The 27,651-nt window shown below is 40.0% G+C and overlaps 1 protein-coding gene across 4 annotated transcripts in view; it reads left to right on the forward strand.

The window, feature by feature from the left end:
* The window catches only part of UTRN (utrophin), a 583,727-nt gene that overhangs the window by 406,587 nt on the left and 149,489 nt on the right, over positions 1-27,651 (forward strand). For 3 of the 4 annotated variants that reach the window (XM_084623224.1, XM_084623225.1, XM_084623226.1), the window contains one exon: positions 18,099-18,228. In XM_084623224.1, the coding sequence (XP_084479350.1) occupies positions 18,099-18,228 (130 nt within the window). Of the gene's footprint in view, positions 1-3,788; positions 3,794-18,098; positions 18,229-27,651 lie in introns of those variants that run through there. The other variant, XM_084623227.1, reaches the window with a different exon arrangement.

The following is a 27,651-nucleotide window of genomic DNA, read 5'->3' on the forward strand; positions in this document are numbered from 1 at the left end:
ATTGGCCTCTGCTATACAGGAGGTCAGACTAAATGGTTTTGTGTTCTGTTCTGGCCTTAAACTCTCTGACTTCATTATATCGGGACTTGTCTACACTCGGAACAGTACAGCTGCAGCACTGCAGGTACATCACTGTAGCGCTTCAGCATAGACACTACCTATGCTGACGGGAGGAGTTCTCCATCCATCTCCATAGGTAATCCATCTCCCTTTCCTTTGCAGAGAGTGAATCATCCAGGGCTAGTTTGAAGAAGGATACTTAATTAAAATAATGATCTGTTTGATCTGCAGTGCCATACTTAGTGGAGTTATTCAAATACCACATATTTAGAGATTGTGAAATAATTGGCAGTATAATTAATTTTTATGGCAATTACACAGGTATTATCAAATCACCTTTGCTTTCTGCTACCTGGAAGATGTCTTTCGTTTATATAGTCTGGCAGTGCTCAACACAAACAAGATATTTTACAATATCAGAAATATAGAAGTTTTTCATTCTTCTGAGGAAATCTATAGGAACCATGAATTGTCCTTCATTATTTCTTTTTGGCATATATATCATATGTGCTCCATTTGGCTGTGATGTGCTCTCTTATGCTTCTAGGACATAAACTTTTAAAAAAATAAATGAAAAGGGCAAGCTGTGGAATACTTAGCCTTTTTTAGACAAACTGTTGTTTTTAGGGTCCGTTATAATTTCCTGTTGGAGCCCTTTGGGGAACATAGGAAAGGAGCAACCTTTTCTAGAGACAGACACTCCTGTTTGAAATATGGAGGAATATGGTGCTAGCTGGGATTTGTAGGACATGCCATTACTCAATGGGTAACATTTTCCAAAGTGCTTTCAATGGGGCTTAGGCTCCTAAGTCATGTAGGCACTTCTAAGGATTTTTCCCAAAAGGATTCTATTGTCTGAACCTTGAGTCAGATTATTAGGTGATCTCTGAGTTTTCATTTTAGATCTCTTTATACTAAATCCCCTTCTCCCTCTACTACTAGTAGAAGGACTGTATGCCCACACCTTGAACACTGCATGCAGTTCTGGTCACTTCATCTCAAAAAAGATCTATTAGAATTGGAAAAGGTACAGAGAAAGGCAACAAAATAATTAAGGATATGGAACAGCTTTTGTATGAGGAGAGAGTAAAAAGACTGGGACCTTTCAGCTTGGAAAAGAGACGACTAAAAGGGAATATGATTGAGGTCTATAGAATTGTGAATGGTGTGCAGAAAGTGAATAAGTGTTATTTACTCCTTCACATAACACAAGAACCTGGGGTCACCCAATGAAATCAAACAAAAAGGAAGTATTTCTTCACACAACGCACAATCAACCTGTGGAACTTGTTCCCAGGGGATGTTGTGAAGACTAAAACTATAATGGGGTTCAAAAAATAATTAGATAAGTTCTTGGAGGATAGGTCCATGAATAGCTATTAGCCAAGATGTACAGGGATGGAACCCCATGCTCTGGGTGTGCCTAGCCTCTGATTGCCAGAAGCTGGGACTGCACAACAAGGGATGGATCGCTCAATGACTGCCCGTTCTGTTCATTCCCTCTGAAGTACCTGTCATTGGCCACTGTTGGAAGATAGGATATTGGACTAGATAGACTATTGATGTGACCCAGTATGGCCGTTCTTATGTTATTTTCTAAGACCACATCTACACTACCTGCCGGATTGGCGGGTAGTGATCAATCTATCGGGGATCGATTTATCGCGTCTAGTGTAGACACGATAAATCGATCGCTGATTGCTCTGCCATCGACTCCAGAACTCCACCAAGACGAGAGGCGGAAGTGGAGTCGACAGGGGAGTGGCGGCCGTTGATCCCGCGCTGCGAGGATGCAAAGTAAGTGATTCTAAGTCGATCTAAGATACGTCGACTTCAGCTACGCTATTCTTGTAGCTGAAGTTGCATATCTTAGATCGATCCCCCCTCAGTGTAGACCAGGCCTAAGTGCATTTGACAGTCGAGTTCCTTGGCTGTCCGCAGTCCTGTCCTAGGATAGAGACACTGGTATCCATTCTTTTTGAAACTTTTTTAAAGTGGTCCCTGCATCATCCAGTGCCTTGTCAATGAGAAAGAAACCCCTTTGCAAGTGCTCACAGATCCTGCTAAAGCTACTGAGTTGGGCTTAGTTAATGATCTGGTCCAATCAATTAATCTAGCAGTGAAAGTATGTAAATTACTAAAATATCTTTAAAATATAATGAAAATGACTAAAGAATTTGCCTTCTTCCCAGTCTCCTGATATATAGGGTATGTCTTCACTTTGAGCTGCAGGTGAAATTTCCCGCTCAAGGAAACATATATGCGCTAGTTCTGATTGAGATAGCAAGCTAAAAATAAGAGTACAGCCACAGCAGAGTGAGCAGCAGGAGGGGCTAACCGCCCCAAGAACATACGTAGCACTTTGGATCGGTACGTGTGTGTGGGGCTGCGCTGCTGTGGTTACACTCTGTTTCTAGTGGACTAGAACTAGTGCAGGTATGTCTATTCAAGCTGGAAATTATAACCCTTGCTCAAAGTATAGTCATAACCTTAGTTTATGACAAAAGCATGAACTATGTAAGAATAAATGCATGTAAGAAGTTGGAAACTTAATTATTATGGGTTTGTTTTGTTACCTTTTATTAGTTTTTTTGTTAAATTAACATTAATTTACTGTGAATAATGCATTGTGTTCATATGGGAATGTTTCTAGTAAGCAGCTTCTCAAAACCAATATTGAAACTTCCAATCTTATTCAGAGTTTCAGCAGCTGACCAGCTCTTCTTTTGTATGTGCCTTACCTACAGGTTGGTCAATAGCACTTACTTGCTGCTACCTGAATCTTGGATGAACCATAGAGTACATCAATACATTAAACATGTTCCTACCTGAATCTTGGATGAACCATAGAGTACATCAATACATTAAACATGTTCTTTCACCACTGATGCGGACTATTAACTTCCTGAAATGCACAAGTGTGCTTAAAACTTATCACCAGTGTATTAGAGAGAAAAGGAGGGTGAGGTATTATCTTTTATTGGACCAACTTCTGTTGGTGAAACAGAAGCTGTTGGACCAACAAAAGTTGGTCTAATAAAAAATATTACCTCACCCACCTTGTATCTGTGTGATGAGTTTGGAAAGGGGGAATCATAAGGAATATATAGTGTTCTTTCTTTATCAGTTGTATTATAACATATAACTCATGGTGATTGAGAGACAGCCCAGCTCTGTTTTACATAACTGTGTACTTACTTATTGGAAAGCCCAGGGAAAACCTAGTTTCTACAGGCCATAGTGGTGATGGCTCAGTAGATGGCACTCTTCTCTTCAGACTGTGTTTAATCAATCTTTTTGCATGGCGTTAGCAGGCGTTATGCTTTGGAAGTGCTCTCCTTTTAGTGTGATGTAAAACAGCGGGTGTGATCACCTCTGGTTATTGAAGTTTTCTTCTGCAAGAATCCTTGGTTAGCTCCCAAGTACTGGTTGTACTTTCAAGTGTAAACGACTTAATCTTGCGTTCCAAATTTTCCATGGGGAAGTTGCTCTGTGTCCTCACCCCTATCAGATCCTTCCACAAAAAATAAAACAAAACGTCTAGCCTTTGTAGTATTGCTAGTAGAGGATGGTTGCTGTGTTTCTACTCCAGAGGGTGGCTGCATTCCAGGATGATAGGGTTAATTCTCCTTCCGATAAAACACGTAATCCTTTGGCATAAAAGCATCTGTATAATTGGAAGGAGTTTATATAGCTATTTTAAAGTAAGTACTAAAGCTAGCACCACTGTAAAGTGCCACCTTGAAAGTTGAGAAAAATACCGGGTCTCTTTCCTCCATCAAAGAGAAAAGCATCAGACACGGGCCTTTTTACAGTCTAATGAAGATAGAACAGTACTTAGAGATGGAAGAAGCAGAAGTCATCATGGTTCTTCCTCCCTACCTCTGTGTGTGTTTTTGAAAATTCCACTGGGGGCATGATTTACTATATGCTGAGAGACCGTAGAGGACTCTTTCCCGGTCGTTAGCATGCACACGCCACACTCTGACTCAGACATCATTTTTGCTGTTACTGGGGTGGAACCAATATGAATTTTCATATTAAATGTTCATTTATGGAACTTAATCAGATTTTTTTAAAGCACTGTAAGAATTTTGTTATAGCATACGCATACCAATCCTAACGTAAGTCTGTGTTCATCCACTTCTTGTGTAGTTTTATTAGTGCTATCAAATGTAATGATTCTTCTGCCCTTTTTTAGCTGTCATATTGTAACAGCCTTAAACTAGTATTAGCTGATTTAGCTTTGAAACCATGGGATGAGCAAAAAAGAATTGTATTCTAGCAGATCTTTTTAACATTATCTTTTTTTAATTTCTTTCTGCTTGCTCTCTCCATTAAAGAATAGGCACACATTTCATTGAAGGAAAACAAGCTTGCTGCCCCATTTACTGTTCTATTCCAAAATTGTCATTGATAAGAGAGCGAGGCTTAAGTAAGGGAGAGTCAGGAAGGAGGAGCCCTGGCTTGACACAAACATGCTGCCAAATATAAAGCGGATATTGAATATTAGATGATTTTCTTGAAGACAAAAATACAAACTCCCCAAATGCAGTGAATACACAAGATGCACAGTGGACCTCCCAAAACTGGGGCCCTGAATACATGCTATCTGAGAAATTCAGAGTGGATGGATCGCTGAGGGCTGGAGACAGAGCTGCAGCTGGGAATTTGCCCTGCTGCAGTGCAGTCTTAATCTTTCAGGTTTCAGAATAACAGCCGTGTTAGTCTGTATTCGCAAAAAGAAAAGGAGTACTTGTGGCACCTTAGAGACTAATCAATTTATTTGAACATAAGCTTTCATGAGCTACAGCTCACTTCATCGGATGCATACTGTGGAAAGTATAGAACATCTTTTTATACACACAAAGCATGAAAAAATGGGTGTTTACCACTACAAAAGGTTTTCTCTCTCCCCACCCCACTCTCCTGCTGGTAATAGCCTATCTAAAGTGATAACTCTCCTTACAGTGTGTATGATAATCAAGTTGGGCCATTTCCAGCACAAATCCAGGTTTTCTCCCCTCCCCCCCCTCCACACACACACACACACACACACAAACAAACCCACACTCCTGTTGATCACTCTCCTTACAATGTGTATGATAATCAAGGTGGGCCATTTCCAGCACAAATCCAGGGTTTAACCTATCCTTGCAACAAAGCCCGTTGCGAACTGTGCCCACATATCTATTCAGGGGACACCATCACAGGGCCTAATAACATCAGCCACACTATCAGAGGCTCGTTCACCTGCACATCCACCAATGTGATATATGCCATCATGTGCCAGCAATGCCCCTCTGCCATGTACATTGGTCAAACTGGACAGTCTCTACGTAAAAGAATAAATGGACACAAATCAGATGTCAAGAATTATAACATTCATAAACCAGTCGGAGAACACTTCAATCTCTCTGGTCACGCGATTACAGACATGAAAGTTGCTATATTACAACAAAAAATCTTCAAAACCAGACTCCAGCGAGAGACTGTTGAATTGGAATTCATTTGCAAATTGGATACAATTAACTTAGGCTTGAATAGAGACTGGGAGTGGCTAAGTCATTATGCAAGCTAACCTATTTCCCCTTTTTTTTCCTCCCCCACCCCCCATCCTCCGATGTTCTTGTTAAACCCTGGATTTGTGCTGGAAATGGCCCACCTTGATTATCATACACATTGTAAGGAGAGCAATCAACAGGAGCGTGGGTTTGTGTGTGTGTGTGTGTGTGTGGGGAGGGGGCGGGAGGGGAGAAAACCTGGATTTGTGCTGGAAATGGCCCAACTTGATTATCATACACATTGTAAGGAGAGTGATCACTTTAGATAAGCTATTACCAGCAGGAGAGTGGGGTGGGGAGAGAGAGAACCTTTTGTAGTGGTAACCACCCATTTTTTCATGCTTTGTGTGTATAAAAAGATCTTCTGTACTTTCCACAGTATGTATCCGATGAAGTGAGCTGTAGCTCACGAAAGCTTATGCTCAAATAAATTGGTTAGTCTCTAAGGTGCCACAAGTACTCCTTTTCTTTAATCTTTCAGGTTACTTTTATATGACAACAAAGATCTCAAAGTTGTAACAAAACTCATCCCAAGACAGTGGGCACTCTGGCACCAGCTAGCCTTTTAGGGGTATGCTGTGTAACATTTTAGCAGGGTTTTTTCTCTCAAAACCGAATTTCATAATCATTCAAACTTTCCAGTGGCTGAGGAGAAGACCGTCTGTTCTGCAGGGCCCTTCAAACTTTGTTAGCAACATAACCCAGGCCCTTTCCTCAGCTGAAACAATCATTGACCTAGAAGTGCAAACAATAAAAGTCTCATTTCAGAGGACTCTGAATTATGAGGTCCAATTATGTAAAATTACTGTCAGTGGAAGACTTATTAATGAACATCATTATGCCTCCTACTTAGTAACCTTTACTCAATTAAGCAGTGCCTTGTCTCATTCCTAGACATACTCAGACTCTGTCATGTTCATGGGGGTGGAAATGCTTACTGCAGCTCTTCAGTAAGGGACAGACTGTTCCCTTTTGCTGAGTGGTTAACTACAGGTTTACATCTTTCTCTCAAAAATATTAACCCTATATTAATTTTTCCAGTATAGATGTGGGAATGCAATACAGTTGTGTCAATGGCATCATATTAAAATTGTGCCTTTATCTATAACTTACGATGTAATAAATATTAGGTGTCTTTTAGTCCCTGAAAGAAATAATACATATTTGCCGGAGTCTTTCAAGATCTCTGTAGGTGAACATTGTTAATTGCAGCTCCAAAATTCTTATGTTAAAAAGAGGAAGAAGAAGATAACTGTCCACCTTTGAAACTATCCCATACAAGTGAAGAAGGAAGGGGTGAGGAATGAGAGCCTCTTTACTTTTTAAATTATTTGTGAGGCACTACAAAAGTACCCCAATAGGTACAGGTGGAGAATTTCAATTTACTGTATTTATAGAAATACTAATATATATTCTACTGTATAGTTCTTTATAATTTCATAGCTCTTTACAAACTTGACTGTTCTATAGATGTTAAGGAGTAATTATAAGCACCAGCCATGTGTGATTCTAAACTACAAGACTGCAAAGACTATTAAAAGCCTCAGATGGGTTGTATACACAGCATGCAAAAAGTATAAATACTGAGGTGAAAGCCCATACTTATGTGTGGGGTGTAACCATAGATATTCCAATGACAAAAAATGTCATTAAGGGTCTGATTGTTTTCCAGGAAGAATACCCCTAGTTTCAGATTTCATATACTAAATCTCACGTGTGTATCAGAGAAAGTAATGGTACTTACAGGAAACAAATTCACAGAGTCAAAAATAGAATATTATTGCCTTTTCTTTATGTCTGTAGTGTCGTCACTTTTCTAGGTGCTTCAAAAACAAATCTGAAGACAATGCCTCTGCTTCAACGAGCTTATGTTCTAATGGCCTTCTTCTATACACACTTACTTTCATATATTGTGCTTAATATTATTAGTAGTCACGTTAAACTGAATAGGATTTGTCATGTTGAGAAGTACCATACTTGGTAGTATTTTCAGGATGGATGGGGAACAAGAAAGGCATGCAAAGTAATCGAACAGAATGATGACATTTAGCATGCTTTTTGTTAATTCCATACCTTTTGTACTTTGTGTGAATATCATTTTCAATAAATTAAGGGAAAAGGCCTAGTTAAGCTAACATTTATGGCCTTCTAGTAAGAGATCATCAGCATACATAGTCTAATTCTCTCCCTTACTCAGAATTATGATCTTAAATTCTGACTGACCTTCCCTATAAGTCACAGAAAGTTCTGCAGGGCTGTTGTACTGCATAGCACTTATTGTGGTTCAGGAGCAACTCCATTCCCCCCTCTCATGTTATGTGAGCTAAGGGTTATCACTCTAATTTTGTATATAGCAATAGTTTTCCCAGGCAGCATTTGGTAAACTAAAAGAGAATAGATTGCAGTTTTTCTGAATCTTACCTTTTGCTCACGAAAGCTCATGCTCAAATAAATTGGTTAGTCTCTAAGGTGCCACAAGTACTCCTTTTCTTTTTGGATAAGTGTGTTACTTTTGCCCCCCTTTACTACATTCCCCACTCCAGTGGTTTATCACCATCTCTTATGTCTTATCTGAGGCCATGTGTACACTAGTGGTAGACTGCCACTGCTGCGGTCGATGCAGCAGGTGTTGATTTAACAGGTCTAGCGAAGACCCGCTAAATCGATGGCAGAGTGCTCTCCAGTCAACTCCAGTAGTCCACCAGAATGAGAAGAGTAAGGTAAGTTGATGGAAAAGAATCTCCCGTCAACGCAACACAGTGTAGACACTTTTCAGAGTAACAGCTGAGTTAGTCTGTATTCGCAAAAAGAAAAGGAGGACTTGTGGCACCTTAGAGACTAACCAATTTATTTGAGCATAAGCTTTCGTGAGCTACAGCTCACTTCATCGGAGACACTGCAGTAAGTTGACCTAAGCTACATCAGTCGACTCCAGTTACATTATTTACATAGCATAACTTAGGTTGACTTGCCACAGTAGTGTAGACAAGGCTTTAGTTTAGGTTGTTAGTAGGGATTCTGTCTTACATATTTTTGTGAAGCACCATGCATGCTTTCAGGGGTGTATAAATGAGAATAAATATCAGTGGTCCTGTATAGATGAAGTCTGAAGTAACAACTGAATGCAGTAGTCAAACACAGAATAAAATGCATCATTTAGAATATGTCACAGTTGTTTATTGTTTTGTTTGAGTGCTGAAGTTTGAGAGAGAATGTAATATAAAACCTGCCTCTTATGACAAAAATACTATTTTTGGCTTGCGAGCATAGTTTTATCGCCTGGGGGTAATTATATCTGGTTTTTCACACACACAGACTAGAATGTTTCTTCTATGGACTTCATATGAAACAGCAAGAAGATGCATTGACTGACATGGAGGAACAGTCACTACACATTATTACATTTACCTTTTCTATTCTTTTTATTTGATCAAGTTCATGCTTTCATGATGCAGACATATTTAATGTTCTGCAACAGCTGCCAGTGACAAACTTGATTTCTCTGTGATCTATAGAAACAGCTTATCTCCAACACTTCTCGGTGCTCAGTTATTTTTTATTTCCATTCAAAACATAAAAGAAAGTGTAGTTTCTCCAACACCTGGTGAAGAATGACTAGGTAATTAAACACAAGCAGAGCTGATTGTTACATAAAGCTACAATGAGGAAACAGATTTGAGTTCCAGTAATGTGTGCCTTTATTTCACTGAAAGGGGTGCATAATGAAACCTGATTTAAATGTGTTCTGTTTTCAAGAAATTATTTCATGTGTTGTCATTGAAATTAGCTTTGTCTTTGAGCCTCTAAGTAGACTTGCTCTTTGAGATATTCTATGTAAGCCTGTGCAACAAAAAAAGAATGAAGGACTATAAATCAGTAGCATCTAATTTTGGAAGCCCACTCATTATGCTAGAAATTTTAAGTTAACTCTGAAAGAAGTTTGTGCTATGTGGTATACCATATAACATAAAAATCATGAATAGTGAAAGTTTTCACAGCAATGTAATTCCTCGAGAGAGGAAACACTTCTGGTATAAAGCATTCCCATCAGAAATCTTGGAAGTCCTCAGTTCAATACATTCCGTTGGTTGAAGAAGGATTTAGAAAATGTTAGCTTTCAAATAGCATTATTTAATATGAGAAGTCACATATACTCATAAATAGCTCTGTGACTGGGTGTGACTCACCACTGTGGTGCCCCCTGCTGGATGTCTCGGGGATAAGCTCTGCTAGCCAGTGAACCCTCTTCTGATCCAGGGACCCACCTCACTCCCAGGACCCTGGCATCCTCTTCATGACAGAGCCCTCTGGCTGTGCTGCATTTTGTGCTCCCCCCTTCCAGGGGAATGTCGCAGTCCCTTAGTCCAGCCACTTCCTCAGTGGAGGACCTGGCCCCGCCCACCCAGCCCCGTCCTGGCCCACGGACCCTGTAGATGGCAGCCATGTGCTGCGTCCCCTCCAATCCCTCAGTCTACTTCCCTGGGCCACTTCCCCACAGCCCTAGCACCTTCTCCACCCTTGTCTCAGGGCCTCAGCATGCCATCTGCTTTGCAGCCCTTCTTATATGGGCCCCCCTGGCCTTGACTGGCTACTCCTTGCAGCCCCTCTCCAATTGGCTGCCTCCTGCGCAGCCTCCCTGGGGCTCTATTAACCGCTTATGGGGCTGTGTGGAGCAGAAGCCCCATCACAATCTCCCTTGAAGAGATGGCACATATAGTCTTAGATTGCCTTGGTGTAATGGAATAGACATGAAATCCCAAATTAGAATTGGTCAACCATACCCTTCAGAGTTATTGAAGGAAGAAGGAATCAAAATAGACAGCATATCATAGGATAATGATTTTATTAATTTTACTAGTTTTGGTTTATTCCATGACCTCAGAGAACCAACATTAGATGACAGAAGACTTGTGTATAGGAGGTTAGGGATTACCATGTCATTTTCAAGCCGTCAGAAGGATGTTCCTCATCCTTGTGAAATGAATGCTGCCATTGCTCTATTGTTGCTTTCTGAGAGTTTGCATAAAATGTAACAGTAGACGGCAATGTTGCTTTGTGGTAGGTCTTTAAAGACTAAGTGGAGGACGGTTGTGTTATTGATCAACGCTGTTTAAACTCAGGATTAAAGAGCAGGGTTTTTTTTACTAGACTGACAGTCAGATTTTGTGCTCTTGTTTCCCCTTTCCCTTGTAAGTTTCAGTGGAATCTTTAACCTGATGACTTTTACTACAAGAGCCTTTAAAATATGAAACTTGGTTTATCATACCCCATAGACTTAAGTATTTTGTGGACCATCCATGACAGGTGTTTATCTAACCTGCTCTTAAAAATCTCCAATGATGGAGATTCCGCAACCTTCCTAGGCAATTTATGCCAGTGCTTAACCACTCTGACAGTTAGGAAATTTTTTCTAATGTTCAACTTAAACCACCCTTGCTGCAATTTAAGCCCATTGCTTCCTGTCATATCTTCAGAGGTAAAGGAGTACAATTTTTCTCCTTCCTCCTTGTAACAACCTTTTACATACTTGAAAAATGTTATCATGTCCCCTCTCTGTCTTCTCTTCTCCAGACTAAACAAACCCATTTTTTTCAGTCTTCCCTCATAGGTCATGTTTTCTAGACCATTAATCATTTTTGTTGTTGTTCTTTGGACTTTCTCCAGTTTGTCCACATCTTTCCTAAAATGTGGTGCCCAGAACTGGACACAATACTCCAGTTGAGGCCTGATCAGCACGGAGTATTGCTTACTGCTAATACATCCCAGAATGATGTTTGCTTTTTTTTGCAACAGTGTTACACTATTGACTCATATTTAGCTTGTGATCCATTGTGACCCCCAGATCCCTTTCTGCGGTACTCCTTTCTTGGTAGTCATTTCCCATTTTGTATATGCGTATCTGATTGTTCCTTCCTAAGTGGAGTGCTTTGCATTTGTCCTTATTGAATTTCATCCTATTTACTTCAGCCCATTTCTCCAGTTTGTCCAGCTCATTTTGAATTTTAATCCTATCCTTCAAAGCACTTGCAACCCCTCCCAGCTTGGTATCATCTGCAAACTTTATAAGTGTACTCTCTGTGCCATTATGTAAATCACTGATGAAGATAATGAACAGAACCAGACCAAGAACTGATCCCTGCAGGATCCCACTCAATATCCCCTTCCAGCTTGACTGTGAATCACTGATATGACTCTCTGAGAATCAGAGTAGTAGCCGTGTTAGTCTGTATCCGCAAAAAGAAAAGGAGTACTTGTGGCACCTTGGAGACTAACATTTATTTTTTTCTCCACTGAATGCATCTGATGAAGTGAGCTGAGCTCACGAAAGCTTACGCTCAAATAAATTTATTAGTCTCTAAGGTGCCACAAGTACTCCTTTTCTCTCTGGGTATGGTTTTCCAACCAGTTATGCACTCACCTTATAGTAGGTCCATCTAGGTTGCATTTCCCTAGTTTGTTTATGAGAAGGTCATGTGAGACAGTATCAAAAGCCTTACTAAAGTCAAGATATACCACATCTACCATTTCCTCCTCCCCCACCCCCCCATCCACAAGGCTTGTTACCCTGTCAAGCAAAAGCTATCAGGTTGGTTTAACACCATTTGTTCTTGACAAATCCATGCTGACTGTTACTTATTACCTTATTATCTTGGTGTTTGCATATTGATTGCTTAATTATTTGCTCCATTATCTTTCCAAATACTGAAGTTAAGTTGACTGGTTTGTAATTCCCCAGATTGTTCTTATTTCCCTTTTTATAGATAGTCCTGTCGTTTGAGTTCTTTCCCGTCTTCCATGACTTTTCAAAGATAATCGCCAATGGCTCAGATATCTTCTCAGTCAGTTCCTTGAGTATTCTAGGAGGTATTTCATCAGGCCCTGGTGACTTGAAGACATCTAACTTGTCTAAGTAATTTTTAACTTGTTCTTTCCCTATTATAGCCTCTGATCCTACCTCATTATCACTGGTATTCACTATGTTGGATGTCTAACATAGTGAATGCCAGAGAAAATGAGGTAGGATCAGACATTTAGTCTAATGTCCTGCATGTTGCAGGTCATTAAATTCCACCCAAATTCCCTGTGTCGAGCCCAACCAGTTAAACCAAAGTGTTTCAGTCCTCAGGACAATAAATTGTGGTGTGCCACAGGCAGAGGAGAGGAGAGACTGAGGTACCGCCAATGCTCAAGGCCCCTGCAATGGCAGGCAGTAATTTAGGTGAGATGTGCCCAGATGATCCTAGCAGGGAATCTTCACTCCATGCTGCAGAGGAGGTGTGCGGGGGGGGGGGGGGGAGTACCCAAGCTCCCATACTGAGATTCATTCGGCGAATGGTCCCACATTTTCTTTGCTGGTCTTGTACTGCTGGGGACAGTTCCGTGCTGAAAGTCCTCCCATCCAATGAAGTTAGCAGCTTGTCTCAGTTATACCAGTCTGATCCCAGAACAGGGCAAAGACAACTGCCATAAAGTTGCAACAATATAAATAAATGTGACCACTGCTTAAGGAATGTAACTTTAGCCTAACAATGTAATTGCTGTATAGTGACCATAGATGTGCACAGGGTGAGCCAAAATTTCCCAATATCTCTGCAGCATCACCTAGTCAGCTACAGTAAACCGCAACCCAGACTGCATTCAAAGCTGCCAGTTATGGGCCAACACTGTGCATGCCTTAACTAATTTAGTCCATGAAGCTATTGCAAAACTAACTAAAACTTAAAAATGTGTTCATACATTTCACAGGTATTATACCAAAATCTTTAATATAGTAGTAAAATTTACTATTACAGCCTTCTTTATGATTCTGAATAGGTTTTTTTATGTCTTATTTTTATTCTCCATAGTGTTCTTATAGATCTGAATTTCCAATCAAATCCTGTCCTCAGTCCACTTCAGATTAATGAAATTTGAGCAAAGGAGTAGACTTACAAGTGGATTTTTGTTTTTCATTATCTGTACACTGCAGAAAAGTTTGTCTGGAAGGAAATGTAGGATATTGCTGATAGATTCGGTTATTATTGCATCACATATTCTCTTTGCTATTCCTTTTTACTGGCACAAAAACAGACTAGGAAATTAAGTACTGCTAAAGAAATAAGGAATAAGAAGACTGGGTTGGAGCATATTTTTGAAGTAGCTTTAGATATATGTAAACTACAGGGCATGTTGCACAAATAAGACACTAATTTTTACTCTCAAATCATTGCTATTTGAATATTAATTTTTCATCTGTAAAATCCCTTTCATGCTGAAGGATCTCACAGTAGGGAGGAATTAATGATGAGGAATTCCACTGATGATGTGGAAGTAATCAAGTATACATGCCCCTATGCATACTTAATGCCCATATGTTCCTCATCCTCTAGATAAAGTTCTCAATTAAATGGAGTCTCAAGTCAGACAACTATAATGGAGGGCATGGTAGACAGAGAACCAAAGAAGGAGTCATGGAGAGAATTTAAATGAGAGATGAGGGAAGAGTCTCGTTAGTGTTTGAGATTGTAAACTAGAGGCAATCTAGGAAGATGGGGAGATCCGTCCTTATAGAGTTTCAAAGCTTAGCTTGAATTTCTGCACAGATTCCACATGGACTCCTTTCTCTGAACACTTTTGAAAAATTCAGGGGTTGAAAAATCCTATGGAAACCCTTACATGAAAATCTTCATTAATTTGGAGTTAACATTGAAGGAATCTCTCACTTCAGAGGGTAAAAAACCAAACCAACCCACAAACATTTTAAAATAAATGTATTTTTTGCACAAAAAATATTATCCTAGAAATTTTAAAGCTAAAGTTCTATTTTAATGATACACAAACAACAAACTTTCAGAAGTAGAGACTTGCATCCAAGGCTCACCCAAGGAAACTTATGCATATGCCAGTGATACTGACCTCCTGCCTTACTTCCTTATCTAGAATCAGTTCCTGCATACAGAGTGCTTTCAGGACTGGTCTCTTACTTGGTAATGTGTAGATGATTCCTAAGAGGTTTATTGTAATCTGTTCTGTGTTTAATTTAAATATTGAAGTGGACTGACTTGATATGTAGGGCTTAAATAGTTGCAGTTCATCACTTGCCTAAGTCAGGAGGCTGGGTTTTGCATGCATTATAATGAGACTAAAGGATGCATCTGAAGAAGGATAAGGAGAGTCGGTATGGAATTTTATGGAGAGTATTTTTGATGCATAAGGGTTGGTGTGAGAGTGCACCAGAGGTGTTTGAGGCAGAAGCAGCATGGTGGGGAGTGAAGTCTGGGAAAGCTAATGGAACATTGTCAGTGGTAAACAAGAGGTTAAGTTACACAATCAGTTAACTGGAGCTGGGCAAAGCTGTGAATGTCCATAAGGGTAAATATACAAAGCTTTGATGCAGAGCTGGGGGGGTGGTGGGGGGTGAGCAGAGAGATTCAAAGAGCAGGTTGACATGGTCCGAGCAACAAGCCAAGAAGATGATTATAGCAGCAGAATTTTGAATGGACTTGGGAAGAGTAAGTTTTTAGGCATCAATACATGAGAGTTTTGATGGAATGGCCAGAAGGAGGACTGAATCCTAGACAGGTCATGTAAGAAGCAGCTATGAGATTTCTGTCTGGATGTATGTCTCTAGAGCTAGGGCTGACTCAATGTTGGGATCCAGATTATAACCCTGAGTGACTGAGAAGAAGATATTATTATCTATGGTGATGAAGCAAGGGGAAGAGGAGCGACCAAGAGGTCATGTTTGGCCATGTTGAGTTTAAGTTGATGGCTGGACATCAATCCACAAAGAGATTTCAGAAAGATGGGTAGAGATGTGGGTTTGCATGGAGGAAAGCAGGTCTGGAATGGAGAGAGAGATTTGAGAGTCATCAGCAAAATGATGACTGGTAAAGTTGTGCAAGTAAATAAGATTGTCTAGTGATGTGTGATATATAGGAGAAAAGAAAGGACAGAGCCCTGTGTGACCCACACCAAAAGTTGGAAAGAAGAAAAGGATGACCACTAACTGTATTGCTGAAGATACAATTAGGGAGGAGGAAGAGGAGAAACCGGAAAGGCTGATTAACAAAGGCTACGGGAGGACAGAAGAAGAGCATGGTTGACAGTGTCGAGGAAGATGGATTACAGGCTCTGTAAGTTGACCGTGAAGAGGTCATTAGTGACTGACAAGAACAATTTCAGTGGAGTGTGGAAGACAGAATCCAGGGCAGGGGGTGGGAATGGGATAGAACTGGAGGAAAGGAATTCCAGACAGCAGCTGGTGACATACAAGTTTTATATTTTAGCTTTGTGCTCTATATTGAAATGTTATGGGCCGGTTAGTTTAAAAACTATTGAGAAATTATCTGACTTTGTACTAGTTGTCATGTGATCTTATTTACCCACATTGATTTTTTTATTCTAGTTATGTAGAGTCTAATTGACTAGGTGGTGATAAAAGAAATACTGTATTTATAAAAGGTTTCAGAGTAGCAGCCGTGTTAGTCTGTATCCGCAAAAAGCAAAGGAGTACTTGTGGCACCTTAAGGTGCCACAAGTACTCCTTTTCTTTTTGTACTATAAAAGACTCTTTTAATTTAGTGTGTGTGTGTGTGTGTGTGTTTCTGTTTCATGTTTCATGAAGTTAAGTGCTTAGTGGAACTGTTTTGATGTACTACGAATATCTAATAACAATGGAAGGGCTGTGAAATGAGTACAGTACCATTCCCCTCTGCCTCACGACTGCTAAAATGTGCATGTAGTCTTTGTGTGCAAGTAAGGAATTAGAAAGTAAGGTGAGCAGAAAATCAGTGAAAGATTATCTGGCTTGAATTGTCTTTCAGACTTTTAAAATAACGTATTCAGCATACTGTACTATCTCTAATGAAAATGCCCTCTAAACGGAGGGGTAGAGTTTTAAATCAGGAAAAGCTGGTCAGTAAGGCTTATTTAAAATTAGGGATCTGATGCACAAATATATGCATTCTTGTCTTCACTCATATGAATAGACCTGTTGGGGTCAAGCCCTTGGTGTTGAGAATGCTGTGCTTTCGACACCTCCTAATGTCAAATGTGCAGGAGAATTTCAGTATGATGTGCTATACCCTGTGTTGGTTCTGAGGAATGGCCATGTGTGTTCTCAAAGGAAAAACTGTTATTTTCACGTGTTCATTGCTGTGAAGAAAATTTGGGGAGAGAATAGGGAGGAGGATTAAGATTAGAATTTAGTTGCAAAACAGAATGGAGGTTAAAATCGAGCTTTTTAAGCCCTGATTCTACAATCAGATCCATGCAGCAGACCGTTGTGTCCATATAGAGTCCCATTGGGTCTTCCCATATGTAGATCCAGTTGCATAATTGAGGCCTTAGTGTGTGTCACCCCATATGTAAATATCTGGAAAAAAGATAGTAAGACATTTTCCTGCTTTCTGCTCTTATCCTTCCACTCGGAACTCGTTTTTATAGGGGAAAAAGATGTGTGTTCTGTTGTACAGTCCCTGGAGTACTATGCTGTTTCTTGTGGGGAGTGACTGGCCTTTTTCAGTGAAAGTAACATTTATTTTTAATTAGAGATGTAAAAAATTATATTTAAAAGCAGAAAACCATAATACATAGCATTAAAGGTATGCTATTGTGTATTTACAGTAGTAGTAACATGCAAATGTTTCATGAAAAATTATTTATATCTGAGAAGGATCATTTTAAAAGTTTGTATGGAGCTAAATGTTTTTCAGAAGAGAATATTGGAACGCACTGCTCATAAACACAAGACTTCAAAGGAGGAAGGTTAAATTCACACACACAGCCCTTTACAAATGAAAGAACAAAAGCACTATAGAATAAAGTTTGTTGAGATTCATTTACATTTGCATGAAAAACCTCTCAAAGAAAAATTGCAATTGCCTTGGCGTAACAGGCTGAAAATATTTTACGCTAATTGGAGACTGTCTTTTCATAATATGTTCTCTTTGGTTGAGTTTTGATTCTGTGTAGTTTAATTTGTTCCTGCCTCTTAATTTTCATATTTTTTAACTTAACATATTGTGAAGTATTTAAAATACTTCTGCAGTTCTCATTACCAGTTGTGAAATTATCTGCTTGTGTTCCATTGAATGTATTTTTTTTTTCACTCTGGCTAACAACAACAAAAAGTCAGAGCAGTCTATTATATCCTATGAATCCTTCAGATAGTAATGAAGGCTTCGAAGTGTGTTTTTGTGTAAGTTCAAGTATAATAATTTCCTTTTGGTGAATATTTTAAACTCATCATCATCATCATTTTTCTTGTATTCACATATTTAACTTAGTTCTGCAAAAACCTCTGCAGTCTAAATTCATTTTCTTCCCATCTCTCTTTTGCAAAATTAAATTTTTGTCTTGCAACATGAATTAAATGTTGACTATTAGTCACTCACTACACAGGTCAGAGGGATGAAAATGGAGCAGTTGCTACATTGCCTGTTGTACAAAACATTAAGTTACAAATGCAACTCTCATTTTCCCTTCCATAAGGCACTGAGGCGTGAACTGAAGGATAAAGAGCAAACCATTCTGAATGCCATAGACCAGGCACGAGTTTTCCTTGCCGACCAACCAATCGAGGGCCCTGAAGAACCAAGGAAAAACCTGCACTCAAAAACGGGTCAGTTACTGTTTTCTTCATATTTGGAACATGTAAAATGAATGTTGCAACATCAAACCACTTTTTAGGTCCCCAGTATACATTTTATAGCTCATTATTTATGTAGCCTTCTAGAATTTCTAAAGCAATTGGGCATTTCACATCCTACAAATTGATCAAGTATAACCCTCATTGCTTTGTAAATATCCAGTGTTCAATGATGGAAGGAGGAAATGTACAAATAAATCACAGAAGGCTATATTTTATATCAAAAACATTTTGAGGAGGCACATCTGGAATTTTTTGCCTTTCATTATAAACTCAAAATATGGATAACATCAGTGCAATTTTGTATATTCTTGCTTCAATATCAAAGCTATGCACCTGAAATATGATTGTGAAGAATATTGGAACATAAGCCATTAAAATCTGCATATATTACTCTTTGTAAAATATTAACCAAAATAGATTCTGGAATTGCCTGATGAAAAATGAAACACATCTGTTCTAGATCAGTTGTCTTTCATCTCTAGGTGGTAATTAAGCTATTTGAATGTTTAACTCTTTAATGACTGCAAGAGTTGACTCATATTTAGCTATTTTCAGGAACCAGAGAAAAAGTAGTAAGTCTATTCATAACTGTTCAAAAGAAAAAAAAATGTAATAATTGTATAAGTACATAGTACATACAGTAAGTACACCTCTACCCTGATATAACGCGGGTTCTCATACAACGCAATAAAGCTCCAACATGCTGTTCTGAACAGCATGTTAAGGGTGTCAGGCCGGGGCCGAGGGGTTGGATAAGGGGCAGAGGGTCTCGGAGGCGGTCAGGGGCTCTTCTCCCCCCACCCCCCACCAGGGTCTGGGAGGCAGGAGCTGTGAGGGGCACTTTTGGGGGACCCGCAGTCCCAGAGTGGCCTGGGAGATTAGCGGGGCGCCAGGAGCAGCCCACTTAGCTTCCCTCGCCCCAGCCCCAGCCGTGTCACTCGGGGAGGGGGGCTTGGAGGAAGGGATCCCCCCTGCACTCACCGGCAGTGGCGGAAGTGGAGCAGCTCGGTTCCAGACCGCTCCACTCCACCTGGTCCTAGCCACGGTGCTCCGTTTCCCGCCGCAGGTGAGTGCGGGACCTTTCCCCAACCCCCCAGTGACACGGCTGGGGTCAGGACAAGGAAAGCAAAGCGGGCTGGGGCTGCGTCACTCCACTTCCTGTCACCAGTGACTGCAGAGGACGTCCTTTCCCCAACCTCCCCGCACTCACCGGTGGCGGGAAGCGGAGTGCCATGGCTGGGAGCTGGCGGAGTGGAGCAGGCTGGGGCCACGTTGCTCCGCTTCCTGCAGCTGCCGGTGAGTGCCTGTCAGGGGGCGATATAATGCGGTCTCACCTATAATGCGGTGAGATTTTTTGTCTCCTGAGGACTGCGTTATATTGGTGTAGAAGTGTATCATATATCTGTGGAGTGAATTCATAATTGTATCTCTTCTGTTATCATGAAATCTTACTGCTGAAAATTGCATTGTAATTGTACTAGAAAAAAACTAGTAATCTGCAGAAATCTGAATTACCATGCAAATGCATATCATTCAGTACTCTATATAATTTGCAAAGTCATTATATGATTATTTCTGGCCTGTGTTAATATTCATTCTCCTGATTTCATACATCCTGTAGAGCCTTCCTAGACGACTTTTCAACTTAATGTTAATTAAAAATAACTAATGTTATAGCAATCTGACTTTACTTTTGTGTAATTTTCTACCACAAAGAGTTTTTTCTTTTCCTCATTTCTGATTCCCTTCTTTGGCTTTGCGTTGCATAGTTTGAATACCTCCTGGTTAAAACAAATGAACCTTTTTTTCGTTGACTAATACTTACTTCTTGGTTGTTATATTAGATCTTATCTCCTGCTATTTTGAAAAATCAGGAGTATGTTATGCAAAATTTGGTAGTTTTGCATCTTATTTGATATGTTGCATATATAATAAATGTGCTGTTTGGCCAACATTGCGTGAAGTGTCATGAAGATGAAAATAATATATTCCGATTTTAGCTTTGCTCATTCAGCCAGTCATGAGCTCAACAAATTTTATAACTTACATCTCAAAATGTGTAAAAGTACCCAAATCAATCTGTGCCAAATCATAACACACCACTAGTGCCAGGTGTTTTTTATTCAGCAGTATTTGTCAGGACTTGATTTTTGTAAGCTGGTCAGTGTTGAATGAAAACACGAGAGTGATCTTTAGATGATGATACACATGTTAAATTCTCACAGTACAATATTATGAAAACATAGTATCTTGTAATATTCAAAAGGTAGTGGGGACAGACTAGGAGGTTGGCTGACCATAGTAAACTGCCAAATGATAATTGGCAGGCTGGTGGTCTGAGAGTGTTTTATGAATATCTCCTGTCCACATATCATATTGCAAAAACAGTACCTTGCTGTACGTAGATTCATAGAGTTTGAGCCCAGAAAGAGACCATTGCATCGTCTAGTTTGACCTCCTGTATGTCGTAGACAATTCAGTTCTCCCAGGTACCCCTGTATGGAGACCAATAACTTGTGTTTGGCTGCAGTGTATCTTCCAGAAAGGCACCCAGTCTTGATATGAAGACATCAAGAGATGGAGAATCTACCATTTCCCTTGGGAGTTTGTTCCCGTGGTTAATCAGCCTCACTTAAATTTCTGCCCTATTTCTAATTTGAATTTGTCTGGCTTCAGTTTCCAGACACAGGTTTTTGTTATGCCTTTTTCCACTTTATTAAAGACGCAAATAATCCCATTGATTAAAGTACTATTCTACAGGAGTAGGTGTGGCAGAATCTTGCCTTTAGATCATAGTTTTCAGTGTGCAGTGACTTTCTTTCAGTCTATCAAGCACAATGATATCCAGAAGTAGATTAAAGCCTCTAGGCACTACTCTTATACAGATAATAACAAAATAAGAGTTAGGGTTTTCATCTTTCTTAATGAGAACATGTCTGGTAACCCGCTTCTTGCACTGGGGGCAACACCAGGTGTTTCAGAGTAAGGAGAAAAAAAATCCTCTTCCCCAAAACACACAATTCTAATGCATCATAGCCAATTGTGCAAGGATATACCTGGGATAAATACCCTTATGGTCTGGGCAATATGTGCATGTAGTGAAATGAGAGTTCCAGAATAATGCAAAATGATGACCAACTAATTCCAATATGAGACCAATTCAGTGTCTTCAGTAAACAGTAAAGTACTTGGTAATCTCACTGATCTCTCTCTACATCTGAAAATACACAATAACTACTCAATTAACAAAATTACTATATTTCAAGAATGTGTCATAGATGTTGATGGTATTTTTAAATAGATCCTGTCAGATTTTTTTCCTTTCAGACATTGTCTTTGAAGCGTTCTCTGTTACTCTTTTATGAAAGGCACTTTACAAAGATACATTGAATTATACTATAATTTAGTTTTTGTATTAGATTATTTAGCCTGATATTAGCTAATTTATGCTCAGACTTATGTAAAATGTAATTTCTGTGTAGGCAGGTATAAAGTATTCAACAGTATCTTAGGGCTTGTCTGCAATGGAACATTCAGGCCAGTTAATCTGAATCAACTAAAGGTGAGAATTTAAAGCATGTTAGTTAAACCACATTAATCCCATGTGGACACTTTTGAAGTAAATTAAGATAATCTGAATTAAGGGCAATTTCATTCTGTATGAATATCTCCACAAAAGGATTTAATGAGGTTTAACTAATGCAATATAAATTCATACCCTTATAGATCCAAATTGACTTTCCTCTGTTCCTGTGTAGATAGGACCTCAGATTGCAATATAATAAGGGTGTATGGAACATATGGAAAGGTGATGAGGAAATGCATGTGGAATAATAAGATGAGTAACTTGTGAGGCTTGCGGCTTAGATGAGGACTGAACCTGCACAAGACTGAGGTTATGCTAGTGGACTGGAGAAATTGGTGGAGAAGATCCCTGCTCCCTAGTTGGAAAAGTTTCCTTTTCATTATTACTCAGATGCACAGCCTGTTGGTTCCAGAACTAGTTCTGAGCATTCGGTATAGTGTGAGTGGTCAATACTGTTTCTTATTTCTGACACTCAACAAAAGGTTTGTGTCCACTCATTTACATGTGGATCTCGCCACAGGATCCACACCTTTTTCAGCACAAGATTTGATTACGACAGGGCACTTTATTTGGGACTGTACTTTAAAACCACTCTGAAACTTGCTGCCTGATAGTATGCAGGGTGCCTGTTTTAGAAATATCCTTTATAGAAACCACCTCAACACCAGTGCTCCAACTTCTTTCCTGTTTCCTATTTATTTCCAGATCCAATTTAAGGTTTTTCATATACAACCTTCAGCGGATTGGGTTCTAGTTACTTCAGTGACTGCCTCTACTCTTTTGTGATACTACGATAGTTGAAATTGTCCAAGGTTCGTGGTCTAATACCCTGGGGGTTAAGTGCAAGGAGAACGGAAATGGTGCATTCTCTGCGCTGGGTCCTCAATTGAAAAATTCACTTCCCTTTTCAGTTCACGAGAGCCTGATTCTGTTAACCTTACAGCCACTTAGCAAGGCCTGTTTGCTCCTCTACACTTTTTGTGGAAGGGACGGAATACATTGTTTGAAGGTGTTGGACAAAATTTGGAGGTGAGCCCACACAAATCAGTGTGGGGTTTGCTCAAAGAAAAGATACTTTAAAAAGTCCCTAAACAATTACATAAATTCTTTGTTGTCAGGTGATACATTGTAAGAACAGTACAATACCTGCTCATGCATTACAAGATACCTTATATTAACTCCATTGCTGTATTACATGTAATAAGATCTTGTTATATGTCCTACGATAACAAGTACATTCACTTAGGTTATGATATTAGCTCTGATGCTGTTCCCTTTTAGCGTGTTGGCCTTATGTTGCAACCGTGCAGTAGCTGGCCCTTCTGAACACTGAACCTCCATAATCCAGGAAGTTTTAATTTTTTGAGTTCTTTCTTATCCCATCTGTTTTTTCTTCTGATTTCATCTTCATCTCCCCAGGGATCACATCATCACAAAAGAACAAGCCTGTTTCTTGCTTTTGAACTTCTAGTTTCTAAATACAGTAGACTGATAAACCAGCTGCTAGATTTTATAAATCAACAAGATAAGGGCACTGTGAAAATGTTTATATTTTTAGCTTTGTTGTCACTTGTCCATGATATATAGTAAGAAAATTTAGAGGAGTATAATTAACTGCTTGCAGACATTTAGATCAAGAACATAACTCCAATTAGTTTCTCAGATCCAAGAATTATTAGTGAAGTTACAGCCCATGAAAAACACAGAAAAACAGAATGTTATTTTCTTTCCTTGGGCTTCTTAACCACAGATCAACCATATGATCTTCTTGATATGGTAAGCATTCCTGTCCTTAAAATTCAGTTTATGAAGTGTACTATAAAATAAAGTGCTGACAGATCAGGATGATACAGTGAAATTGCGAACATTTCCAGAAGTCTTCAGTCATATCAATGTGCATTGCTAGTGTAGAAAGCTGGTGAAAATGATCAAATCCCCACTTAGTGAGCAATTATTTGGTAGCAAAGGTTATTTTGATGGACACATCACTTTAAATTAATTTAATGTTCACCATCTGTTCTACCTTTAAATTAGAAATGCAAAAATATACCACAGTTGCATCAGAACAATATCATATATCAGTAAATTACATGCATATACTTTAGTTATTCTAGCAGGCATCTGGCATGTGTTCATGTTTCATATATAAATGAAGGGGAACTGCTTTTTTTCTTTTCCTGCTGCCCAATGCAGTGAGATAAATTCCCTGATATAATATTTTTATCCATAGCAAGGAAAAATACAATAAAGGACTTAAGCAAAGTTTTAAAACTTATCATTTTGTCTGATGGGTGGGAATTGAACTGCTGCCTGAAACACCGATTTCTGCCAAAGTACCAGTGCAGCTAGTAACCATACACCTACCAAGATACTGAACCAGCTGGTTGTTAGAAGGCCTGAAAAGCCACTCCCTTCAACCCCAGGTGGTTTACTGTATAAGGGCGTGAGGATGTGCTGAAGAGCTTAAGAATAAGGCACGCGCATGCCATTGAAAGTCAATGGAGCATATGCTTTTAAGTCCCTTAGGCTCTTTTGAAAATCTCTCCCTATATTACAATTTCTGGTCTCACCCATCTTTGTCTTTTCTGAAAGCTTCTGTGGAAGAGTGGAGACGTACTAAGGTTACAACTTTATAACTACCAAAGATGTAATGCCTGACTGACTGAGCGGAGGAGGGATATTTAGCCAGGCGTATAGGTCACCAGTTTAAGTTCAGTCTATAGTGGTAAAGTCCAAATTTTTTTACTATATGTTGGCTCTTTGGTGTTCTAGGTGAAGTCATCTCAAACTCACTAGTGGACAGGTGTGTGACAGATAAACAAGCACAAGAAGTGGCCAGGGATGTAAACACCCTCTTTCCCTATCCAGAGGTGGCATTGGAATCCTGCACATGGCCAAAGAGGAGATTTTTAAAACCGAATTTTGGGCAGCTGGAGTAGGGGAAGTGAGATTTGAACCTGAGGATATAATGGTTATTTTTAGTGTTGTAATATGACAGCAAATAGACCAATTTGTTTACCAGGTGGACCCCAGAATGTTTCCAGAGCAGTATTGATTCCTATAATGTGTACACTGTGCCATGGATACACTAGGAGATTGTAGGGGCAAGGTTGCGAAAATTGGCGAGGAGCTAAGTGGTGGACTGAGTACGTGACTGGACATAAGTGGAGGATGCAGGCAGTTTCGATGAACTTTGTCCGACAGACCCTGCCAAAAGATATTGTAGCATAGCTCAGCATATTTTTGCCTGTAAACAAGTTAGTTTATGTAATAAGCATAAATCATACATATAGAATGTAACCAGCTGTTGACCCCATGTGACTCCAAGATAAGCACGGAGAATATAGCGCTGCAGAGGGCTCCACCCCGGCGGAGTCCTCCCTGGTCAGCTGTCCCGAATGGCCAAAGTCCCCTGCAGCCCCTCCACGTGTCCTAGGGGCTCCCCGTGCAGATTGGAGCGTAAGTTCTTCCTTCCTTCCTTCAATAAAGCGTAGTTTACTATTCTTAGTCCTGAGTGTCCTCCTTTTGCTGGTATCTCCCCCCCCAGCCCTCTCAGGCACAGATATGTTACCCAAAAATCCTACCAATGCCATCAACAGCACCAACGGGAATTTTAAGATATGTTTGTACTGCAGTTAGAAACCCACGGCTCACCTGTGCCAGCTGACTTGGCCTCATGAGCCTCGGGCTAAGTGGCTCTTTAATCGCGGCGTAGACACTTGGGCTAAGGGGCTGTTTAATTGTGGTGTAGATATTCAGACTCGGGCTGGAGCCTGGGTTTTAGGGCCCTGTGAGATGGGAGAGTCTCAGAGCTTGGTCTGCAGCCTGAGCCCAAGTCCACCTGGCCCAGGCCAGTTGCAGGCATTTAACTGCAGTGTAGATATACTTTTAGTGATCAGGGTTAATTGACACATGCTTGTAAAGACTCCAGAAGTCACCAGAGCTGTGTCAGTACTAGGTCTCCCACCGGTGCTGCTAATAGTGCAGCCGATTAACAGGCTGATTGATGAGAAGGCTTGTGATCATATGTTTTTTATTTTAGTCACCTTTTAACATACCAGTGAGGTGTCTTTAGGGGATGGACAGCTGTCTCTTCCATCATCCTCCGGGAACTGCCAGGCCTGGCCTCTGTGCCACTAAAATTATAGACGGCCTTTGGTGGAGGAACATTAGGCCCTCACACCATTCAACCCCAGTGCATCAGGAAGCAGAACCACATCCTGGGCTGCCTAGAATCACCACCACAGCAGAGGGGTGCCTCTGTCTTGCCTCTTTTCTCCAGATGAATGTCTTGTTCACCGGGGACTGCAGAAAGCAAGGGGTGGCTTAGAGATGCTACCCCAGTTCTGTGCCATCCAAGCTTTCCTCTTACACAGTGGGGAGTCATCGGGATGGGGGAGCAGTTAAAACTGGCTTTTCAGCTACTCTGCACTGATGAGAGAGTTGGGCCTTACACTTCCATGAAGCTGCTTCCATTTTGCAAAAATATTGTGGCCTGATTTGAAGTCACAACGCTTTTGCAAAATTGAAGCAATTTTTGGTTAAGAAAAAAAAAAAAAGTTGAGTACCTTGTACTGGTCACTTGTGTACGTGCTCTCACATGCTCTCTCCTCTGTATCACAGGACCCCTCTTGGCCTACTGGGGAGAGGTGGAACACCTGTCAAAGTCTGTGACCAAAGGAATGCTGCAGAGCACCTGAAGTGCTGTTTCTCTGTAGGGGCGAAGCACTCTGCCTTTCCGGTACTTCCACTGTGCTTGGGAGCCAAGAGACTGGCCCATGAAATTAATCACTTACTAGGTTGGCCCATATGTTTTTAAATTTAAATAATTTTACAGTGCAAAGAATAAAAAGGATAAATAGCTATATTTTTTCTGACTTTCCCTTTTAAAAATAGAAAAGGTTAGGAATAAGCGTTAATATACTTTTCTGACAAGCTCAAAAAATAGTTCTGCTGTGTGAGTTTTCAGCTTAATCTGTAGTAGAGAAGTCTGCTTTTTCCTGTCATAGTAGTTCTCTTTCAGATTTACCTGTTGGTATGTTAATGCAATGGCTGCTGAAGAAGGAAAGCTCTGTGTGGCTTGAAAGCTTGTCTCCTGCACCAACAGAATTTGGTCCAATAAAAGATATCACCTCACCCACTTTCTCTTTCACAGGCCCTGCGACCGACATGGCTTCAACTACACTGCATTTAATATTCAGGGGACGCATGTAGTACTAGCATCCCTCTTCTTTCCCTTTATTGATGACTTTATACTGTTCTTCCCAGAAATACCCACAATATACGAATTCACTCTTCAGATATTCAGTGTTCTTTGCTCCTAGTAATTCATTCATCTCCAGGTTGAAAAAAATTTGTCTTTTATCCTGCAGCCATTTTCCTCATTCTTTATCATTTTTTAATTTTCTTTGATTTCAAGAACTTTCAGTGCTAATCAGAGAAAAACCAAAGGGTTAAGATGAAAATGATCAACTATCTTCACCCCCCCCAACTATATGCACAGTAGATATATGAATTATGAGAAACTAGTGGCATGCCATGTTATCCCTGCGTGGATGGCTGCTTTGAATTTGCCTAATTGCTACATTTTGTAGTACCCAGTTGCTTCTTATTATCTAAACTTCTTGTTCCTGTAGTACTTTTTGTTATAAGCAAGTTTTCTGCCAGGGTTATTAGAAGCTTGAAGAATATTTTTCATTGGAGTGATGCTAGACATAATTATGTGATGACAATACTGTTGGATTCTTCCGATTATGAACTTGACAGTATCCCATTATGCCTGTTCAAATGCTCTGAAAGTGCTATAA

This window comes from Lepidochelys olivacea, assembly GCF_965140295.1.
Source record: "Lepidochelys olivacea isolate rLepOli2 genome assembly, chromosome: 3".
In the NCBI taxonomy this organism is placed as follows: domain Eukaryota; kingdom Metazoa; phylum Chordata; order Testudines; family Cheloniidae; genus Lepidochelys; species Lepidochelys olivacea.